The sequence below is a fragment of the Protopterus annectens genome, chromosome 9.part0 (assembly GCF_019279795.1).
Source record: "Protopterus annectens isolate FY-2018-M chromosome 9.part0, PAN1.0, whole genome shotgun sequence".
In the NCBI taxonomy this organism is placed as follows: Eukaryota; Metazoa; Chordata; order Ceratodontiformes; family Protopteridae; genus Protopterus; species Protopterus annectens.
This window is the reverse complement of record NC_056743.1, coordinates 851,333,315-851,356,138: the sequence shown is the minus strand read 5'-3', so window position 1 is coordinate 851,356,138 and position 22,824 is coordinate 851,333,315. Positions and strand designations below refer to the sequence as shown.

Below are 22,824 nucleotides of genomic sequence, written 5' to 3'. Positions count from 1 at the left end.
CTGGGAGGCTGACAGAAGATCTAGAGGAGTGCACCAAAGGTGCCAATTGGAAGAGTGGAGATACAGGTCTCTCAGAGACCTGTTCCAAAATTTTGGGCCGGCTCCGAAATGAAGAGACACTCTGTTCCAAGAGCTGTGGAACCAAAGTCCCGGAATCCTCGACTGACTTTCTAAGACTTTTTAGATGCCTTGGAGTCGGAGGAGGATTTTGACAATTTAGAGGACTTGCTGGCCCCATCCTAGTCAGTCAAAGCTTCAGAAAAGGATGCTTCAGCAAACCTCGATCCACAAGCTTCCTTTTCCTCTCTAAAAGAACCCTTGAAGAAAAGGAATGTCAGATGCTGCAGGACTCCTGTAAGTGCGCGACACACAAAATACACACACTGAACGTGCCCATCAGTGAGATATCTTTTGCCCGCAGTCTGGACATTTTTTGAATCCAGACTTTGGGTGCTTGTCTTTTTCCTCAGACATAATAGTAAGGAACTAGGCTCAACTATATAAGCAATACACAGACTATACAGTCTAATACAACCTAGAGTAAACTACCCTAGGCTCATTATAACAGTTCTAAATAACCAACACAGTCTAACAATTGCCTGGAGAAAAACGGGGCCAACAGTTTAATACAGCCTAAAAGTTAAAACTATCCTTAGGCTCAAAATAATACTTTATATACGAAATACACACTAACAATGGCCTGGGAAAAGGAGGCCAAACTCTACTGAATGTGTAACAGCACACTATCTATACTATGAAAAATATAACGCACACTACTTATATATATATATATATATATATATATATAGATAGATGCAACTACTGGTAATAGAGGAAACACACACTGAATAACTAGGCCTAACATGAGGCTGCTACAAATATGTTAAACTACGAAGCACCAAGGGAATAGGTCTAACGAGACAACTACAGGAGCTTAATATATAACTAAACTATCTATAAAAGTTAAAGTAGTTTTGAAAAAACTTGCGAATAGCGATTTTTGTGTCAAAAAAGGCTTGAGCGAACTGAAACCACTGAGAGCCATGCTGTGGCAAGCTAGATCTGAGGTAATTCCAGCAGTGCATCATGGTTTAAGGGGCTTTGTCTTGAGCTACTGGTAAACCTTGAGCTTTGCTGATGGCCGTGTCGGAGCCGATGGATCTGCTCCAAACCCATCAGTGAAGAATGAACGGCGAGATTGAACAACTTCACATTTACTGTTATTCTTCTCTTTTCTGGGTTCAGGCACATAAAGTTGAACTTATTTTTGCAGTTCACTAGCTTAACTAATGAAGTCATGCAGATGCAAGAAATATTGAAAGGCAGCTCGTTTCACCATCAATATTGCTATCATCATCATCTTATACACCAATCTAATAGGATGCAGAACAGGCAAACTGCCATCTGTTTATCAATATACAAACCATGGGCCTCCTCTTCCTCCTCCTCTGACATCAGACAACTATTTTCCAATTCCTCTTCAATATCTGGATCTGAAGACAACTCATCCTCCTCATCATCTTCTGCCTCCTCATCACCTTCAGTTTCCCTGTCCGATCCCTTGGTATTCTTCAGTTTTGTGCTTGTTTTTTCTGAAAATGCTTTTTCCAAGCGAGAACTTTTTCTATCTACACTGTTTGCTTCCTCGACCTAAAAAGTAATAAGATGAAAAAATCTCCTCATCATTGTCAAGCTGCACCCTGTAAATATTAAGCCACAATGGCACATACACATCCAGTTGTTCTATTCCACTATGATATATGCTGAACAATCTTCCATGGTTGACACAACTGCAAACTTACAAAACACAAAGAAACTATACTAGGTATTGAGACAAAATGCAGGTTTCTCTCATATTAACAAATATGATAATCAAAAAAACAATGCACCCACAGTGACATACAATTAATTGAATATATTCAGTTTTACACATTCACATCCATGTGCCCTGGATGCAAACACTTCAAAATTCAAAACTTAAAGACCTAGCCTGAAACAAAAAACAATTGAGTGAGGTACTCAACATAACAATCATGTCTGCCTTCACAGCATGAAATGCATTGGGGGTAGCAGCTCTGGCTCAACTGTTTGCTAAACTGCAGAGACATTGGGACCATTTTTTTTTTTCTTTTTTTTAAATTATAATCAGATGTTCTTCTGTCTTCCTTCACCAAATATCAACGTGATAATTTAATAAAGATGTTTATTGGAGAAAAAAAATAACACTCTGGAGGCTAACAAAAATTCCATATGCGGTGAGTGGCTGCAGCGCATAAATGCAGTACAGAATGGATTAATATTTTGGTGGAGAGAGACTAATTGACAGTGCAAAAATTAAAGGATGATCTCAAAATGTTATGTACGGACATTGCACAAAAGACTTCCATTGTACGTTTGGAACAGTTTTTGTCTAGGATTAATGATAAATTGGTTAATTTTGAGAAGGAAAGCGTAGATCAGAAAAAGAAAAAACTTTACCGTGATTTACGTGACTATGACCGTAACCAGGCATTCATACTTAGTCACAATCGATGTAAACCACGTCAGCACACAAGGTTCCAACGTATATTAGGAAGGAAGGATAGACATGGTGCTTCGTTTACCTCTGCGGATAGTGGAGCTACATCTACAGATTATGAAAGCAACGCTATTGTGGAACACCTCCCATTACCACCAGCTGATGATCCAGAGGGGTTTCTGAGGACTTTTCAAGGCAATGGGGTACAACGAAATAACCGCAAACGGTCACAGGCATATTTTGAGTATGGACCGGAAGTTGGTAGGGAAGGACAGACATATTCGTGTTTCTCCAAAAGAGGCAAATGGAACTGAGACAATGAATTGTCATGGTATGGTGGTTAACGATAATATGGTCTATACTGTGAATTTATCAGGGTATAAATTCACAGATAAAGAAATGTCAGGTTTGAGTCTGAACTTGAAGTTCATTCCATTTGTCTAGGATTAATGATAAATTAGTGTCACTTGGTGTAGTGGTAGTTGCTCTGGCTGGAGTGCACAAGGTCCCGTGTTTGAGACTTGGCAGGGATGTGTTTCTCCCCACTCAGGTATCATTGATAAACTCACCAAACTAGGCATCAATCCTTGCATCACTAGGTGGGTTGCAAACTGTCTCACAGACAGGACCCACAGAGTGAAAGTTGCAGATTCCAAACCAGACTGTTGACCAGTCATGAGTGGAGTCCCACAGGGCTTGGTCGTGGATGCTCTCCTGTTTGGCATCTACTTCTCAGACGTCCAGGCCAACACAGAAGGACTCTGGCTGACCAAGCTCACTGATGACTGCAAGCAAGGAGTCTAACTCCCCAATGGCCTCTCCGAGACCATTGACTGGTGTCGGAACCAAAGCCTGAAGCTTAACGCCAAAAATTGTGTTATCATCCCCTTTGGAAAAACTCAGTTCCCACGAATTACCACGTTGATGGCAGCCCACTGAACACTGAAGGGGCCATAAGAGATCTGGGCACCCAGGTCGACAGCCACCTCACCTTCGACCATAACATTGCCACTGTGGTCAGAAAGTCCTTCTACATGGCACATCTTATAACCAAAGGTTTCACATCCAGGAATAAAGAGGTCATCATCCCTCATTAGACCAATCATTGAAAATAATGCCCCGTTTGGCATGTACCTGACCAGACACCTACAACAACTGGAGAGGCCACAAAAGTACCTCACAAAAAGGATTCTAGGGCTTAAACAAATGTCCTACATGAACAGACAAAACACTAAAAACTCCTTGAATCCACGAACAAAATACCAAGCGTCTGTAAAACAACCCGTTTATTAAAACTGATATACTGAAGAGCTTTTCGTTGAAGTAATACACTAACTTCATCAGCTACCATAAAATTAAACAGTACTGTTTAAATAGTATACTTAATTAGTTAGTTGGTAAATTAATTAAAAACATTAAAGGAATATATTCCTTATATCAAATCAACCCATAAATACCATGAATGATTGCAAAATTCTATAAGATGCTAAAATCTCCTATTCAAAGCATATCAACTAATTCAAAAAGCCCAAATAAATACAGAGAAAATGAGAAGTTATGTACTCACCATAACGTTCCATCTGAGTAGGTACTTCATTTGTCTGCAACCTGTGGGTCTCGGATCCGACCTCGGATCCGAATGGCAGCTTTCCAAGCTTCAAGATCCGAGCTCCTAGCTCCTCCCCTCTACCCATAATCCCCTGTCACCACCACACTACCTCAGATCGGTTCTGCTGTATCACCTGATAAACCTGTAATAAACAGGTTCAGTTATTCTCAAGAATCATAAATGATCCTAGAAACCCGATACAGGTTAGGGGGATGGCAGGGGGAGATGGTTGCAGACAAATGAAGTACCTACTCAGATGAAACGTTATGGTGAGTACATAACTTCTAAATCTGAAGTAGTTACTTCATTTGTTCTGCAACCTGTGGGACACAGTCCCCAGCTACCTAAACAAAAAAACCTGGGTGGCCTATGGAAGGATATTCCGAAGCATCGCAGAGCCAAAGGACACCCTGCTTCTAGATATCATGTCCAGCTTATAATGAGAAGTAAACATATGAGCAGAAGACCAAGTGGCTGCTGAACATATGTCGTCCAACGGCATCCTGGACCAGAACGCTGCAGAAGTTGCGATGGACCGTGTGGAATGTGCACGAATTTTAAATGGGGTTGTTTTGCCCGATGCCTTGTAAGCCTGAGAAATACATTGACAAATCCAATTAGCCAGTGCCACTTTAGATATAGGTTTTCCCATGGATGAAGGAGCAAATGACATGAACAGTTGATCAGCCTTACGAACATCTTTGGTCCTGTGCAGGTAAAAATGCAACTGTCTATGTACATCTAGTGTATGCAACATGTATTCTCCCTTATTTTGAAAATTCTTGAAAAACACTGGCAGATTGATAGTCTGATTGATATTTGCCACAGATGCCACTTTTGGTAAAAAGACGGGTTAGTCCTGAGAGACACTCTGTCGTTGTGAAAAATAAGATAGGGAGGTTTCATGCACAAAGCTTGGAGCTCTGAAACCCATTTAGCAGAAGTTATGGCTACCAAGAATGCTGTTTTCCAGGACAGAAAATTAAGAGATACAGAAGCTGCAGGTTCAAAAGGAGGTTTTGTTAACTCATTAACCCAGAGTGCCTTCTCATGGCGCCTGTGCCTTTAAGCCCGAGCGCGCCATGAGAAGATACAGTTTTCAAGCCATTACCCCCCCCCCCCCCCGAGTGCTTCCACAAGCGAGAGAAAGTGTACTGCTAATTTTTAGTGCAACTTAATGTAAAACACTCTGAAATCGTAACTAAATATGTAATTTATCATATCTAGTTACGATTCAGTGTGTTTTAACATTAAGGTCACATTGAAGTTTTTGCAGAAAAAGCATTTGAAAAAGTTCTTGCTAAGCAAGTGGTGGCAGCCAATCGGATTCTTGCATTCCGAGCCACCACTTGCATAACACCTCCACCCCATACCTAAGCTTCTTTTGTTCTCCCCTAATAAATAGTGGGTCCAGCAGCATTTCCTTCTTTTTGCGAAGAACTGGAGATTTTACCTGCTACTGGATCCTCTATTTTACAGTAAAGGAATTCACGGACCGCCATATAGGCACTACGAGAAGTTCCCGTTCAGCCACTGCAGTTTCGAGTTCCCGGTCAGCTCAGCACAGCAACTACCTTCTCTTCCTGCCGTTCCCTACCTAATTGGTGAGGTACTGTACTTGTTTTTCCTGTAATACCACTGGTTTATTTTTTAATTTAAAGCTGCAGACATTCCTCACATTCCTGTGGATATTTGCACTAGGCTGTTATTCTCTTGTATGCACATAAAAGTAAATGGAACAGTATGATACAGACCCCAATAAATGTGATGTGTTTGATTATATATAAAATTATATATAAAATATGCGGTAGCGTTGTCGCCTCAGTCAGACGCTGACGGTTTGATTAGTCATTCATGTGGATATTTGTACTAGGCTGTTATGAAGTCCTCTTCTCTGCGAAGTAAATGGAACAGTATGGTGGTTAATGCATACAAGAGAATAACAGCCTAGTGCAAATCTACTGCCAATCATTAGCAGACCGGAGTTCCGCTGTGCCATACCTCTCATCCATAACGAATTTTTTTTTTTTAATCTAGAACTTTAAATTTATGGCTGACGTATGCGTGTGACATCAGCTTTGGCCTTCTGCAGAAGGCGGTCGGAAAAGGGAATACAGCAGCAAGCAGCAGTGAGTGGAGCAAATCTGTGCATATAAGTTAAGTTCTGCAAATCTGCAGAGTTCGTCCAGCAGGATGATGAAAATTTCAATGGAGTTTGTTTCTTTCATTGACTCGGTTTAGTACCATTTGGGTTGGATGTATGTTTTCTCTGACATTGCCTTTTTACTTACACATTTATCTCATGATGGATTTCACAAGCTTCCTTTGTTCCATTGTGGTTTATCGTGATGGTTGTTTCTGTATTTTTGCACTGCACAAGGTGGGTTGGATGTATGTTGTCAAATGACCCACATTTTTCACTTTTTTATACAGTGTGTTATTGGTACACATGGAGATGTCATGTATGTGTTCATATTCTCTTTTTGAACGTCCTCTCTTCCCAACGTAACTTGGGCAAGAGGCATACATAAGGAAACTACACCTTTGGACTGACAGTTACTATCATGTAATTTCACAGTGGTACACACAGCCATTTAGTTTTAGCAGTGGGACTGTGAAGCTGTTCTAACCCATCCTCTTTATTTGTTTACAGCCATAAAAAGCTAATCCTGGATTGTGGAAATGAATCCTTTTTTTTTCAGAGCAGATGCCTTTCAGCACTGACAGCAGATCACTTCAAATGAGCAAATCAGGGACAGTCCTTTTAGATGTCTGAATGGCTTTTGATAGTCTAGAATGGCCATACCTATAAACTTTTGGTGTAGCTCACCCATACTATTAAAGTCCAGTACTATAATGCATAAGAGTGCCTCTCAACCTCTTAGTGCAAGGAATCTGAACCACAAAATGGGAATTTGTCTTCTGCATGGAGACATGCGTGAATCGGCGAACAGTAACCCCGAAAAGACACAACAACTAAACTGTAAGTGCATGCTTATTAGATTCCCTTTGCAATGAGGATATTTTTTATTTCCTGAATGTGCCATACTAATTACACCGTAGCAAGGTGCAGTCACAGCAAAGCATAATGAAACAAGATGATGACATGTGCACGACATATGAGTGCAAGCTATTTTTGTAAGCGGAATAAGGGAAAAAAAAAACAGTTTGCATCCGTTTGTGTATATTCACCTGCTGCACTTCAAATGTCAAAGTGAGGTCTTTGTGCTGAGCTCCAATTTTTTCAGTATTGTATTCCTGCCTGGGTTTGTTATTCGTATTTCTTCTTGCTCTCACAGTATAATTTGTTGTCTGTGTGCCATTGTTTATGTTTTGGTTTGGAGAGAATTACATAGCTGCAGCTGAAACTGTTCAGCCTAACTTGTGGTTTATATCACCTATATATGCATTTATCCTGGGTTACTCTTGCAAGAGTAATACTAGCTGTAACATTACATTTATGAGCTGTAAAAATAATATTTACACTGAAAGCTATATCATTGTTTCCTGTCCAAAATGACTTTTTGACCCAGAAATGTGTAAGCATTTTTTTAGATCTTATTGGTGGTATTTTGCATTTATGGTGCATAAATTTTGAATTGCTAAAGTTAAGAAGAAATGTTCAGGTTAAAAACAGACTTATAACTCCAGCAGTTAGTAATATTCTGTGCCAGTTATTATTATTCTTTGCCAATCTGATAATTTACAGCATGAAAGTCTTCTAAAATTGTCTAAACATTTTTGAACTTTATTAAAGTTGCAAGGCTGATTTATATAAGCTAAGTAATGGGCTGCAGGTGCTGGATTGTGAGACTAGAGTAGGAGGGTTGGAAGGATGTGTGGACTGTGATTATGGACCATTTCCTTTACTTAGGAAAAATGCGGATGACTGGATTAATTACTGCTACATGGCATAATGGTATTTGGTGGGCAGTAAACACATGCATTTAGAGTGTTCTTTTTCCATTCAGCAAACTTTATATTGGAACTTCAGCTGTTGTCTGGAACAGTATGGCTTAGCACCAAGTACTGTCAGCCTAATCTAAAATCTAACAACACTTTATGTTAGAATCAGATAGATACAGTTTGTAGCAGGTATGGCTTATCAGTCTGCACCATTTGCTTGCTCTGAAAATTATACAGCTGACGTGGCAGATTGGGCATCATCGGTATCATGTTTAGTAAAGATTATTGGTTGGGGTGTTGAATAGCAGCGTTGGGTAGAGATTTTATTTTTATTCATGAATCATGGTAGATACTGAGAAGCATGTATAGTTAAGTTATCCTGAAAATGTTCTCATGTTGCACCTTATTTTAGAATCACAGCTATGAGCTGGAGCATATTGGATTGGTATTATGTACTTTATTACATCAGTGTTGTAGTTTAGAGTGGGAGAATGTTCTCATGTTGCACCTTATTTTAGAATCGCAGCTATGAGCTGGAGCACATTGGATTGGTATGATGTACTGTAATATGTCAGTGTTGTAGTTTAGAGTGGGAGAAGGCAGAAGCATTTATTTTTCTATCACCCTAGATTCTCCATTAGGAGGATGCTCAGTCGAATACTTTTTCTTAGACAAGGATAGTTCATGAAATTAGTATTGTTTCAGTGTTTGATGTTAACCAAAACTGCAAATAGCACCTGCGATATTCTCAGAACTGAATTCATACAGAGTTCCAAGTATTGGTAGCATATGACTGCAAATTATTTTTACTAGACCTGTTGCTCCTACCACTACTGGTTCTGTGTAGGTATAATAACAAATTGTTGTCATTTCTGCCTGCAAATCCTGGTATATGACACTACAATGATCAACACTACTTATGTCTTTTTTCCTCGACTAATATATTTGGTATTCTCCCATCTATTTTTTAACTGTTGGTGATGAGTGATCCCATGTGATACAAACACCATCATTCTCTACAATGCTCTGGGGTTCATATTTCTACTGTTTCTCAACTACTACATTATTGTAGTGTTTGCACAATCCCCAATACAACAGTCTTGTCACACTATTATTTCTTTTAGTATACAGTCCCATGGCAATTAGTGTATCACCCCTAACAACAAGAAGTGCAACTGTTTCCAGGGCTTTGCCCATGGCACAATATTTATACCATTTATTTTCTTCATATCTGATCCTTCTCATATGCTTTCCATTTTTGCCACATTCAGTTGCTGTCTGATTTTTGTTTACTTCTGCTTTGATTTCCTTTCACACTTGACACCAATATGTTTCTGCTGCTGACACTGAAGGAGGTCATGAGACCATAGTGGTATCAGCAGTCTGAGTGGGCAGCCGGCACTGCTATGGGACACTACAGATAACCAACATCTGGAGCCCCATGCCTGTCCTTGGCATATTAGTGGAGTGGCGGTCCTTACCCTGCTTTTTCTCTTTACATGTGCCCTGGCTGGGCACCCTTGTCAGTGTCTACCCATGCTTTATTTCAGATAAGGTAAGACTGTCTTCTGCTGTTCTGGGAGTCACTGGAAAGGGAGCAGCCTAAAACCTTATGCTGTCCCATCGCCAAATATTGTGTTGCTGGGTGCATCACAGGGGGCATACCCAGCCAGCATGGATCTTGTGATCCACCGGGATCACACTTGGGAACCTGGAGACTCTACAGCACAGTCCCATAGTGCTGCTGTCCTCGATAAGCATGGGCTTGGGTGTGCCACTGTGATGTAATGCAAAATCATGCAAAAAGACACAGCCTGGGTCAGTCTTGGTCTTTTGACATGTTGCCTTGATGTAGCTCTCCACTCAGTCTCCCTGCCTTCAGGTGTAGTCAGTGTATGTAGGTGAGAGTAGTAAATGTATGAAGGTCAGGACAGCAATTACTGAGTTACTTCAGTCCCTCATCCCTTAGGTCCATTGCTGAATGGGCACATGTAAAGAGAAAAGGCAGAGGTAAGACAGACTGCTGACACTGAAGGAGGTCATGAGAAGATAGTGGTATCAGCAGTCTGAGTGGGCAGCCGGCACAGCTATGGGACACTACAGATAACCAACATCTGGAGCCCCATGCCTGTCCTTGGCATATTAGTGGAGCAGCGGTCCTTACCCTGCTTTTTCTCTTTACATGTGCCCTGGCTGGGCACCCTTGTCAGTGTCTACCCATGCTTTATTTCAGATAAGGTAAGACTGCCTTCTGCTGTTCAGACGTTTACAGAATGCATTCAGAAGGGATGGCATTCACTTAACTGAGGAGGGCATTGCGTTGTTCTTGACCAACCTCCACAATGGCGTGAGGCCATGCATGATTGTGAGTAGAATGGAAAACACCCATGACCAAGTCAGACCAGTACAGTAAGTAAAACACTATTATGAAATGTGTTGTGTAAAATTAATTTCTCTGAGCTTGGCAAATAACTGTTATGGAAATTATGATTTTTTTATATTTTGGTAAATAACTTTGCAAGGGAGCATCTGAATGTGCCAAGTAATATCTCATTTTGAAGACAGTATTGCTGGTTCTAATATGGTAAAAGAATTGTGCCAGTATGTTTGACACGTGCAGATATCAAAGTTTGTATGAGACTTATGGTTATGGAAATTATGATTTTTTTCATATTTTGGTAAATAACTTTGCAAGGGAGCATCTGAATGTGCCAAGTAATATCTCATTTTGAAGACAGTACTGCTGGTTCTAATATGTTAAAAGAATTGTGCCTGTATGTTTGACACATGTGCAGATATCAAAGTTTGTTTTGGACTTAGGTTATGAAAAGTATGATTTTTTTTTTTCATATTTTGGTAAATAACTTTGCAAGGGAGCATCTGAATGTGCCAAGTAATATCTCATTTTGAAGACAGTACTGCTGGTTCTAATATGTTAAAAGAATTGTGCCTGTATGTTTGACACATGTGCAGATATCAAAGTTTGTTTTGGACTTAGGTTATGAAAAGTATGATTTTTTTTTTCATATTTTGGTAAATAACTTTGCAAGGGAGCATCGGAATGTGCTAAGTAATATCTCATTTTGAAAATATTATTTATAGTTCTAACATGGTAAAAGAATGGTACCTGTATGTTGTACTCATAGGCAGATATCAGTTTGTTTCCGACTTAGGTTATGGAAATTATGATTTTTTTCATATTTTGGTAAATAACTTTGCAAGGGAGCACCGCATTGTGTGAAGTGATGCATCATTTTGAAGATAGTGTTACTCCTTACAACATGGTAAAAGAACTGTCTGTGCACTGCACACACGTACAGATATCACAGTTTGTTTAGTCTTGTACGAATATGAAAATTATACATTTACAATACTTCTCATTATTATGCCCATATCTTTGCGAGGGAGCATAGTAATCACACAAATGATGCGTCATTTTGAAGCTGACATTCAAATGCACAACTTCTACACTGATATGTAGGCTCTGTCTGCTACAGGTGATGAGATATTATGCTTTGTTTATTTATCAATTATGAGAAATAATATACTAATCATATTTCTGTGAATATCTCATGAAAGGAGCGTCACACAGTTATGGTTAAAGTATCATTTTAAAGCTGACATTCATACTAACAAATTAAATTAAAAGTTGTACGGGTCTGCATGGTACATAGACCAAGATACTGCGCTTTGCTTTTCCAAAAAGTTAAAAAAATTGCATAATATCAGCATTCCTTGCCAAATATTTAATTATGACTATGATATGCACTATCAACATTTACACTGTTGGAAAGGTCAGTATCTGCTGAACAACTTTCACGTTTACATTTTTAGTCTAGCTCTTATAGTTAAAGAGTTATGAACATTTGTTTATTACAAATGGATTTTCTGAAAATGAGCTCAGGCTGCACTGTTGTTCCTATGGTGGAATTAAGCAAGCAGCTTTTCCTGAGCTGCTCCGGAGTGAATGAGTTAAGACTTGCAGAACAAAGGTCAAGTCCCAAGGGGGAGTCACGGATTTCACAGGTGGCTTGAGAAGGAAAACGCCACGCAAGAATGTCTTACACAATTTTGTAGATGCTAGGGATCCTAATCCATCTCCCTCATGAAAATGGGATATTGCTGCCAACTGTACTTTCACCGTTGATGCACTGGCCCCTTGTTCAAATATCATGGACAAAAAATCCAAGACTGTAGGAATCGGAACAGTAAAAGGGTTGAGACCCTGGCTGCGTTTCCACTTGCTATTATAGATTTTCCTGGTGGAAGGTTTATGAGCCGCTACCAGAATAGTTTTCACTGGTGATGAGATACCGCGAGTCCTTGCCATTACTGGAACTGGATCAACCAAGCCGCGAGCTTGAGGTTTACCAGGTTCGGTGTTGGGCACCCTGTTGGGTGCGAGATCAGATCTGGAATGGGATCCAGGATTAAAGGGGAGGAGAGACTGTGAGACCGCAGGTATGGAAACCAGATTTGATGAGGCCAGAATGGGGCTATGAGGATAATTTTGCTCCGCAACCATGCGGCCTTCTGAATGAACTTCGCCATGAGCGGAAGCGGGGGATAAGCATAGAGTAGACTGGGAGGCCAAGCATGAATCAGAGCGTCTCTGGGGCTCTCCCCTTCTGGGGGAAGAATTGCGAAGAACTCGCTGCATTTTGTGTTTTGTGGAGTAGCAAAGAGATCGCAGCGAGGCCAACCCCACTTGTGGAAAATCTCCTTCGCAACTTTCGGATTGAGAGACCACTCGTAAGGACTGAGAATTACTCGACTCAATTTGTCCGCCAGGATGTTGGATCGTCCCGGAATGTGCATTGCTATCAGAAAGCGGTTGGTGGATATCGCCCATTCCCAAACTTTCATGGCTTCTCGGCAAAGAGTGTAGGATCTGGTTCCCCCTTGTTTGTTTATATACCAGACCACTGACATATTGTCTGTCTGTATTGCAATCGTTCCTAGAGGTAGAAGGTCTTGGAGAGCCTGCAACGCTAGAAGCACCACCCTCATCTCCAGAACATTTATGTGCAAGGCGGTCTCCGACAAGGTCCACGTACCTTGGACGTTTCTGCCCAAACAATGCCCCCCCCACCCTAGGCGAGAAGCATCCGTGGTTAACGTGGCCTGGGGATGGGGAATCACAAAGGGTCTCCCTTGCCTGAGTTCTGGGGAGTGAAGCCACCAAAAGAGGGATTCCCTGCAAACCCTGCTCAGGGAAATGGGAGTATTCAATGGATGGTGCAACAGTGACCATTGAACTTGGAGTGTCCACTGTAATATACGCATCCTTAGGCGAGCATGGAGAGAGAGGCCGATAGCCGCTGCCATCAAGCCTAGTGCTCTCAGGACTAACTCCGCCGGCGGAGCTTTGGTGCGAAGAGCCAAAACTTGGAGTGAGAGGCTGGACAGCCTGTCTGAGGTCAAGAAGGCCCGAGAAGATCGGGAATCTAGCCTGGCTCCTATGAAATCTAATGCTTGCACAGGATGAAGAAAAGACTTCGGTATGTTGACTGAAATGCCCAAGCTGTCGGCAAGAGACAAAACATAGTCCCTCGCAATACAAAGCTGATGCCTGTTGGTTGCTGTGAGGAGCCAGTCATCTAGGTACAGAAAGACCCTTATGCCCTGAAGCCTCAGGTGGGCCGCAACCACTGCCATGACTTTGGTGAACACCCTGGGGGCTGAGGTGAGTCCGAACGGAAGGACCCTGAACTGGTAATGACTGTCCCCTAGCCGGAAGCGGAGGAACTTCCTGGACCGTCTGTCCATTAGAATGTGGTAGTACGCGTCCTTGTGGTCTATAGAGCACATCCAGTCATTCTCCTGCATTAAGGGGAGAATAGATTGTAGAGTGACCATCCGGAACTTTTCTTTGGGGACAAACATGTTCAGGGCGGACAAGTCTAGAATGGGCCTGAGGTCCCCCGTCTTTTTTGGCACTAAAAAGAACCTTGAGTAGTAGCCCGGTCCGGATTGGTCTGGGGGGACCCGCTGGATGGCTCTTTTTTCTAACAAATTTGAAATCTCTACGGTCGCCGCCTCTCTTTGATTGGGTGGGACATCGCGGAGGCAACCACCTGAGGGAGGACGAAATAGGAAGGGAATTTTGTAGCCTCTGGATATAATTCGGAGCACCCATCGATCGTTCGTGATGGACTCCCGCATTGACAGGTGCTTCGTTAAACGCCCCCCCGACTGCCTCCAGAGCTGGACAGTCGGGTAAGCCCTCAGGGCTGCTGCGCAGGTCTCTCGGAGAAAGGCTCCCTAGACTCGAAGTTCCGCGATCCCCCTCTGCCTCTGGGCCGGCATCCACCCTGCCCCCCTCTGCCTCTGGAGGGCGTGGAGTCCGAAGCTGGATAGGATTGCTGAGACTTGCGGAACCACAGCTTCCTTTGCCCCCTCTGATTCCTTGAGAAGGAACGTTGGGGGCTCGAGAAGCGGACTCCGATGGCAGACAGCGTCTTCCCATCCTTCTCGCTTTGGACTAGTGTATCGCGTACGGTCTTGCCAAAAAGCGAAGAGCCGTCAAAGGGTGCGTTCGCGAAGGACGCCTTGAAAGGTTCCGTGAAATTACAAAGGCAGAGCCAGGCATGGCGTCGCAAGACAACACCTGCCCCGCTGGCCCTTGCGGCTCCCTCCGTAGCATAAGACAGCAGCCGCATGAAAGTATTTGAGATGGACTTGAGAGTGGCCATATGAGTCAAGAACACGGTTTTGTCCTCGACCGACATGGACTCTGGTGGAGCTGCAGTGTATTCCTTGATCAAATCCCATTGCAGCCTGATGACATGCGCCATATAATTCAGCACCCTCACAGAGAAGGTTGCTGAAGCAAAGGTCCGCTTCCCTATACGGTCCAGCGCCCGGGACTCCATGTCCGTCGGGTGGACCGTGGAGTTCTCCTGGGAGAGTCCTCTCTTAGTGGCAGCAGCCACCAACATGGCATCAACTGTAGACCCTTTAGCCCAAGCCTGCCTATCTGAAAGGGGGCTAAGGATTTTATCCGGCCGGCGTGGGATAGGCTCCACGGTGTCGGGCTCCTTCCAAGCCCTGGTAGTCAGGAGATCTACCAGGGGATCTGCCAGTGGGGACACCCAGGAGGTAGATGGTCCGCTTCAAACGCCTCCAGAAATACGGACTCATCCGAGGAAGGTTTTTGGGCAGACCACCCCCCCATAATACGCAACATTTCCATGATGTCTCCAAAGGAGACATCCTCGGGGGGTGGCCTTGGGGAACCTTCCCTTTCCTCTAAGTCCGTATCTGTGGTGACTGACTCGGGGGAGTCCATGTGCCTCCTTTTACACGTCCGTTTATGAGGCACCTCTTCTGTGGGACTATCAGAAGAGGGCTCGTCAATGGCCTCTTGTTCCTCCAAGGGAACCAACTGGAGGGTCTGAGCAGGCTGTCCCGATGGAAGGATGATGGAAGGTAGACCCGTATGCAGTGAGAGAGTGGAAGGATCCAAAGCCCGGGTCGGGGACCTGGAAGACCTCGACAGTACCCTTTCCACTACCTCGAACGCCGAGGGAGAACTACTCTCTTCTGGCCCAAGAGCAGTCTCCTCGGCTCCGAGATAGGGATCGGGGTCGGAGCCGAAGCAGTCGGATCCGAAAGGGAGGTGCTCTCCGACATAGGAGGTGCCGAAGAGGCACCCGCTCCCACGGATCTGACGCCCGGCCCAGAGAACTCGGATCCGAGATACTCGAGGGTATGGTCGGCGTCAAGAAGGCTTGGGCCACTGGCACCGACAAAACCCTGGCTCCGAAAGGGCCTGGATCCGAAGATTCCAAAACCCGGATCCGGGTTGAAGAAGGAAAAATTGGGGCAAATATTGAAGCTGCACTCCCCCCCTATGGGGGGGGGGCAAGAGCACCCCCATCTGCATTTGGGTCTGCAAAAACCGACGCATCATCCTGTCCATATCGGCGTCGGAGGGAGACCTAGTAGATCTAGAGGAGGTCGTAGAGGCGGGCCTGGAAGTTCGCCTCGACGACCTCGAGGGTGATCGGAGCTCCTCCGGCTCCAGTGAGAAGGAAGGGGTTCGGAGCCGAGAAGGAGAAGGTCCGGACACCCTCGGGGGCGATTTAGCAGTCTTCGATGGCGGAGCCAAGGGATGAGGCTCGGCTCGCCTCTTATGTTGGTGCTTCTCCCTGTGCTTTTCCCTAGAAGGAGAAGACTGAACTTCCCTCGTACTCAAGGCAACAGTGGGAGGTTGAGGCTGAGTCGAGGGAGTCAAGGGTGCCGAAGCTACCTGGGCAGCCTGCACCTTGGAGGGAGAGGAGGAAGAGGCCTCCTCCGGGAGAAGCAATCCCGCCAGAATAAGCCTGTTCCTCCTGTCCCTCACAGCCCGGGGGTTGAAGGCTGCGCAAACCTGGCAGTCTGAAGACAAATGGGCAACCCCCAGGCATATAACGCACTGAGTGTGGCCATCAGCTGGGGAAAGCTTATGGCCACACCCAGTGCACTTAGAAAAAATAGCCTTATGGCCATTGGCCATTTTCATAACACACACACTCACACGCCCAAACACCTAGGGGAGGGTTAACTGAACAAAACGCCAATCCCGCAAATAAAAAAGGGCAGAGAAACACTCTCTCAACACACTCAATTTGTCAAAAATTTAAGAAAATAATTAAGAAAAAATTCACTTCACTGCTACTAAGCTCAGGAGCTCTTCTCAAGATGCTTGTGATCAAGCCGCGGCAAAAACGATCTGGGGTAGTGTGGTGGTGACAGGGGATTATGGTTAGAGGGGAGGAGCTAGAAGCTCGGATCTTGAAGCTTGGAAAGCTGCCGGTCGGATCTGAGGTCGGATCCGAGACCCACAGGTTGCAGAACAAATGAAGTAACTACTTCAGATCAGCAGTTTATATTGCGGTAGCTGCTGGTTATGCTAGACTGCTGTTTTCTCTATTTATTTGGGCTTTTTGAATTAGTTGATATGCTTTGAATAGGAGATTTAAGTATCTTATAGAATTTTGCAATCATTCATGGTATTTATGGGTTGATTTGATATAAGGAATATATTCCTTTAATGTTTTTAATTAATTTACCAGCTGACTGATTACATATACTATTTAAATAGTACTGTTTAATTTTATGGTATCTGATGTTCGTGTATTACTTGAACAAAAAGCACTTCAGTATATCAGTTTTAATAAACGGGTCGTTTTACAGACGCTTGGTATTTTGTTCGTGGATTCAAAATGTCCTACATGGGTAGACTCAAGAAACTTGTGCTGTTCTCATTCTCTTACTGTCTACTTAGAGGTGATCTCTGCTTGACTTAAAAAGCCATGTCCGGACCAGTCCTACTTGAAATTCTGCACCTAAAGAACCCCCCCCCCCGTGCTACATGCTCCAGAGATCACAACCTCATTACCACAATTAACAGAACATGCTGGAGAGACAGGTTCATCTCCCAAAGACTGCCCATACTCTGGAATAAGCTTCCCATTCATGTCAAGCAGACCACCTCACTGGCCCTCCAAGAAAAATCTTGACGAGTGGATGGGTAACAGAAAAGTTCACTCCAGTTAGTTGCCCTACTGGATAGGTGCACTGTGAACGAACATCGGGTGGTATGGTGCCTGGGCAATTTGTTTAGGCTAGGCTTGTAAAGCTCCAGGGTCACTGACCTAGTACACAACTATGAACGGTTTTACTCAGACTGTATGACATTAAGTGTGAAGTTTTTAGGTTTGTTAGAAAACTCCATTTAAAAGAATATTTTAAAAACAATAATAATAAAAACAAATTTGCAAAACTGATGTTTTAATGCGTTTGCAAACAGATTCGGATGCAAGTGAATATAGCTTTTTTCCTTGCATCTCTGACTATGAATTAAATGCATATTGTTTATTTAATAATGAAGGTATATCTTAGAGTTATAACACCTTTTACTAATGAGATTATACAACATTTTTCTACTGCACTGAGTTTTAGTGTGGAAAAGGAATATCATGTTAATTGTAAAAAAGCCAGTATACACTATAATGTGACTAAAAAGTAAGTAAGTGTCAGAGTTTACAGGGTTTGGGTCAAAGAAAGGATTTAATTTTCAAACCAGCAGACAAAGGGGGTAAATTATTAGTCATGCACTACAGTCAGTATTTAAGAACATGTTTACAACATCTAGATATTGAGACATTTATGTTGTAGTGGATTTTGAAATGTATAAGCATTGGAGAAATACCAGGAATTGTTTAAGGGTTTCAGGTTAAATTAATTATTTTTCTTTTGAAGATGTTGAATATAAATTTAATAGTAAGAATCGTGTTATGGCACATTTTTACTGTTTGCCTAAAATCCATAAAAATTTAAGGAACCCACTGGGACGTCCTATAGCTTCGGCCTGCCAGTACTTTACCCATAATTTGTCTTGCTTTTTACATAAGTATTTATTGGGAAAAGTTATCAAATAACCTTCCTATATACAAGATGTTTGACTTCATGGATAAGATCAAAGATTTGGTTTGAAGATATGTATTTTACAGTAATAGATGTGGCTATTTTATACACGGATACAAGTCAAGAATTTGGTATCGCGGCTTTATTTTACTTTTTGGGAGATGATCCCAAAGCACATTTTATTAGAGTTAATACACTTTTGCCTTAATAATAATTTCTTCAAATTTAATGTGTAATTATATAAAGAGCTATGGGGCACAGCTATGGGGGCAGCCTTTGCCCCCATGTATGAAAATGTATTTATGGGCCCTTTTGAACAATCATATATTTATAACAATAACTTTTTAGGTTATATGTATTAAAGTACTTAAGGTTCATAGATGATTTGGTTATTTGTACAGGGGGGTGAAGTGAGGTTTGATGGTTTTATACGGACCCTAAATAATAACAGATTTAAATTGAGTTTTGATGGTCTACAAGTAGGTGTAAAGGTTACTTTTTAGACATTATGGAAGGAATTATAAATAACAAAAATTAAGACACGGTTACATAGAAAATTGAAAAATGGACAACAGTTTTTACATGGACACAGATGTCAACCCCCCTCATTTTAAATGCCTTGCCTTATGGGGAACCTTTAAGATTGCGAATGTTGTGCTGTAATGAGATAGATTTTGAACAAGAAATGGAAAAACCTATTCAGATTTTTAAAAAGTGGTGGTATGGTACGAGTTTACTTAGGCATGTAAACAGACATTATATGGCTTAGATAAGAAAGGCCGTGTGCAACAAAGTAACCAAGAGAGAGATATAAAACAGGAACAAGGGAAGGAATCTATATTTTTGTAACAAGGTTCACCCTGTTTTCAGAGGAGTTGGTTAATTTGGTGAAATACGTTTGGGGTATTTTAGTCAAACAAATATTTAGGTTCAATGTTGGAGGGTTTAACCACATATTTCATACAAAAGTGGTAGTAATATTATTGATATTAAAGTAAATAGTGTGTTCTGTATGCCTACAATAAAAGTGTATGAACAAGTAGTACATAAGTGCACTATTCCCTGTGGTAAGTGTTCATGCTGCAGTTATGTGGTAAATAGTTTCCCAATAATTATTTTAATTTATTTTGAGACAAGGGAGTTTTAATTGTGACAGTGGGGGGAAGTTTATGCTTTAAGATATCCATGTGATAAATTTAATATTGGAGAGAGTAAAAGGTCCTTTGCTGTATGAGTGAAAGAACATATCAGGGATATTAGAAAATGCAGGGTAGAAATCCCTGTAGCTGTTCACTTTAACAATTTTCATAATGGGGGAGTACTAGGTCTGCAGGCCACAATACTGGAACAAATAATGTTTAAACTCTTTGATGTTTGTGATATAAAAAATAAAATTATCAGAAAGAGAGTTAACTTTCATATTAAAATTTGAAACTTTATCCCCTAGAGGTTTAAATAATGAGTGTAATTGGAGATGTATAATTAGTTAACTATTTTTATTGCTCTTAATGATTTAATTGACAAAGGCTTTTGAGCCGAAGAGCTAGAGAGAAGTTTGTGTAATAAAGCAATCTTAATATATTCCTGACCATCTTTATTGTGGTTGCTACTTTTGTTATCCCATACTACAGGCAATGGAGCTAATTCTAATGATGGTGAAAGATAGCCAACTGGTCAATGAATAGCTGTCATCCTGGAAGATCACTGTGCTTTGTGTTGCACAATGCACACCTCCCCTTTGATGACCAAAAACACTATACTGAAAAAAGGTTTGCAATCTTAGACCAGTGGTGCATCCACACAATGCTTTCACCCATACCTCTCAACCTCTTGCAATATCAAATCTGGACAAAGCCATAAACAAAAGTGGGACAAAGGCCCAAAAATAGGGACAATTTTTAAATACTACTCTTACAAACCTAGAAAGTTGATAGAACAGGTTTTGCACTGGCATGACATTCCAAAGGATGTGAAGTCTGAAACTCAATTGTCTCATTATTTTTCTAATGTCAATTTTCAATGATATGCCACTAATTTGCCAGAAAACCACAATTTTATGAAAAACCAACCAAACATAAGAGTCAAAAATCTAGATATTCTGTGAAAATCTGTACAGTTGAGAGGTATGCTTTCAGCTATAGTGTTTCTGTACTCCTTGGCAAGTAGTGGGATATACACACACACAGATCCCTTTGCACACTACACCGTCCATGGGAAGAGGGTGTGCCGCAAGTCGTTTACTGTGAATGTTCCCTAAATTCTGCAACAAAGACTCCATCCACATGGAAACTCTGGATAAAGACAAATTCACACACACACCTCCAAAAATAAAGAAAACTCAGTAACTTGGTCAAAAAACCCACATACGTTGACAAAAAGAACTTCTATCACCCCTGACTACACAACCTAGAAATCCCCCAAAAATTCTGGAACACCATCAACAAAATTCTCCACCCCAGAAACCCCTCAACTTCAAACCCTTGCCCAAACAATTCACCCCAACAATTGCCACATTCTTTAATGCCTACTTAACCGATACCATCACCAAACTCATGCCAACTTCTTCCAACTCAAACAATCCCTCACCCCCAGCCTCCCCATCTACAAAAAGTACAGTTGTGTACACTTACCATAAATGTAGATGTTCGACTGTATTCACTGTTGCAGTCATTACATTTGGGTAATCTGCTGGCAGGATGCCCTTGGTCGGCCTGAATAACAAAGTCTTGGGTCCTGCATCTGTTGCTGTCTCCTCTTCCATGATGTCAGGTCGTCAGGGATATAAAACTTGCAGCCGACGCCATTTTATTCAGTTTTTCTTTCCCCAGATGTCAGGTGCCCCCCAAATGGGGAGCAAAAATATATATAAATATATATAAAAATAAACAGAAATATATATAAATGCACTTTTAGCAACATAAACTTTACCTTCATCTAAAAGCAAATACACCACAAAGGCTTTAGTGTACAGTGAAGGAAAGAAAAGGTGTAGAAAGGGGGATGGTGGGTGGGTAACCCAGACTGCAACAGTGAATACACTCTAACATCTACATTTATGTTAAGTGTACACAACTGTACAGTGTTCTTCATGTTTCACTGTTGTTCATTACATTTGGGTAGAATCCCAAAGCTATGGATGGGAGGATGGAACTAAACAGCATTAGGAGCGGCTATAAGGCCCTGCAGAACTGCAGGGGCAAAATCTGCCCTGGTTTTGGAGAAGATAGGCAAATGATAATACTTTGTGGAGGTATGAACAGAGCTCCAAGTAGCAGCTTCTAGAATGTCATTGGTTGGAACCCCTCTGAGAAAAGCTGCTGAAGTAGAAGCAGCCCTGGTGGAATGTGATCTGATCCCCTTGGGCACAGGTTTACCATGGTGCAAGTAGCAGAAACGAATGCAGTGGGTTATCCACTTAGAAATAGTCTGCTTTGATATAGCCTTCCCCTCTGACCCTGCAGCAAATGCTACCAGTAGTTGCCCAGAGATTTGGTCCTGTTTAAGTAGAATCTTAGTTGTCTGTGTACATCCAATGAATGCAGAATCTGCTCCCCCTTGTTCTGCGGATCTGGGTAAAATGTTGGCAGGTGAATGGTCTGATTAAGAGCCACACTGGATACCACCTTAGGCATAAAAGAAGGATTGGTCCTGAGGGACACCCTGTCTGGGTAAAATATACAAAAAGGCTCCACTGCCAAGAGAGCCTGCAGTTCTGAAACCCTTCTTGCTGAAGTGACTGCCAAGAGAAAAGCTGATTTCCAAGATAGAAATTTTATATCCGCAGTAGCTGCTGGTTCAAAAGGAGGCAGGGTGAGTTTTTCCAGCACAAAATTGAGGTCCCATCCAGGAGTTGGTGATGATCTGGGAGGCCTTAAAATTTTGGCCCCTCTAAGATACTGTTTAAGCAGAGGATGAGAAAAGAGGGGAGGCTCTGTGTTGTAATGAGCCGAGATGGCACAGGCATGGATTTTTATTGAAGAAAAAGATAGGCCCTTGTCAAGCATCTCGGTCAAATATTGTAAAATCTGAGGAATATTGGGCTTTGCTGTGTCTGTTCCTTGTGCTTGGTTCCAAGCACAGGATCTCTTCTATTTATCAGCATAAGATTTTCTAGTACTAGGCCTTCTGGCTTCCAAAATGACATCCATTACAGATTTACTGAGAGGTGTTATTTGAATAATTAATTGATCAGCCATGTTGCAAGATTCAGAGTTTGGAGCAGTGTGTGCAGAATTTGATAGTTCTGCTGAGATAGTAGATGAGGTATTTGAGGCAAGTACCATGGAGGAAGTCGAGACATAGTCCTTAGAAGTGGGTACACCAGTGCTGGTGAGGCCAGTCTGGAGCAACTAGAATCATTTTTGTTTTTTCCTGTCTG

The 22,824-nt window shown here is 42.1% G+C and overlaps 1 protein-coding gene across 1 annotated transcript in view; it reads right to left on the bottom strand.

Annotated features, from left to right (window-relative positions):
- DAXX (death domain associated protein) overlaps positions 1–22,824 on the bottom strand; it is an 894,338-nt gene that overhangs the window by 367,335 nt on the left and 504,179 nt on the right. Inside the window, exon 5 of the mRNA XM_044083553.1 lies at positions 1,425–1,650. Within this exon, the coding sequence (XP_043939488.1) occupies positions 1,425–1,650 (226 nt within the window). The remainder of the gene's footprint in view (positions 1–1,424; positions 1,651–22,824) is intronic.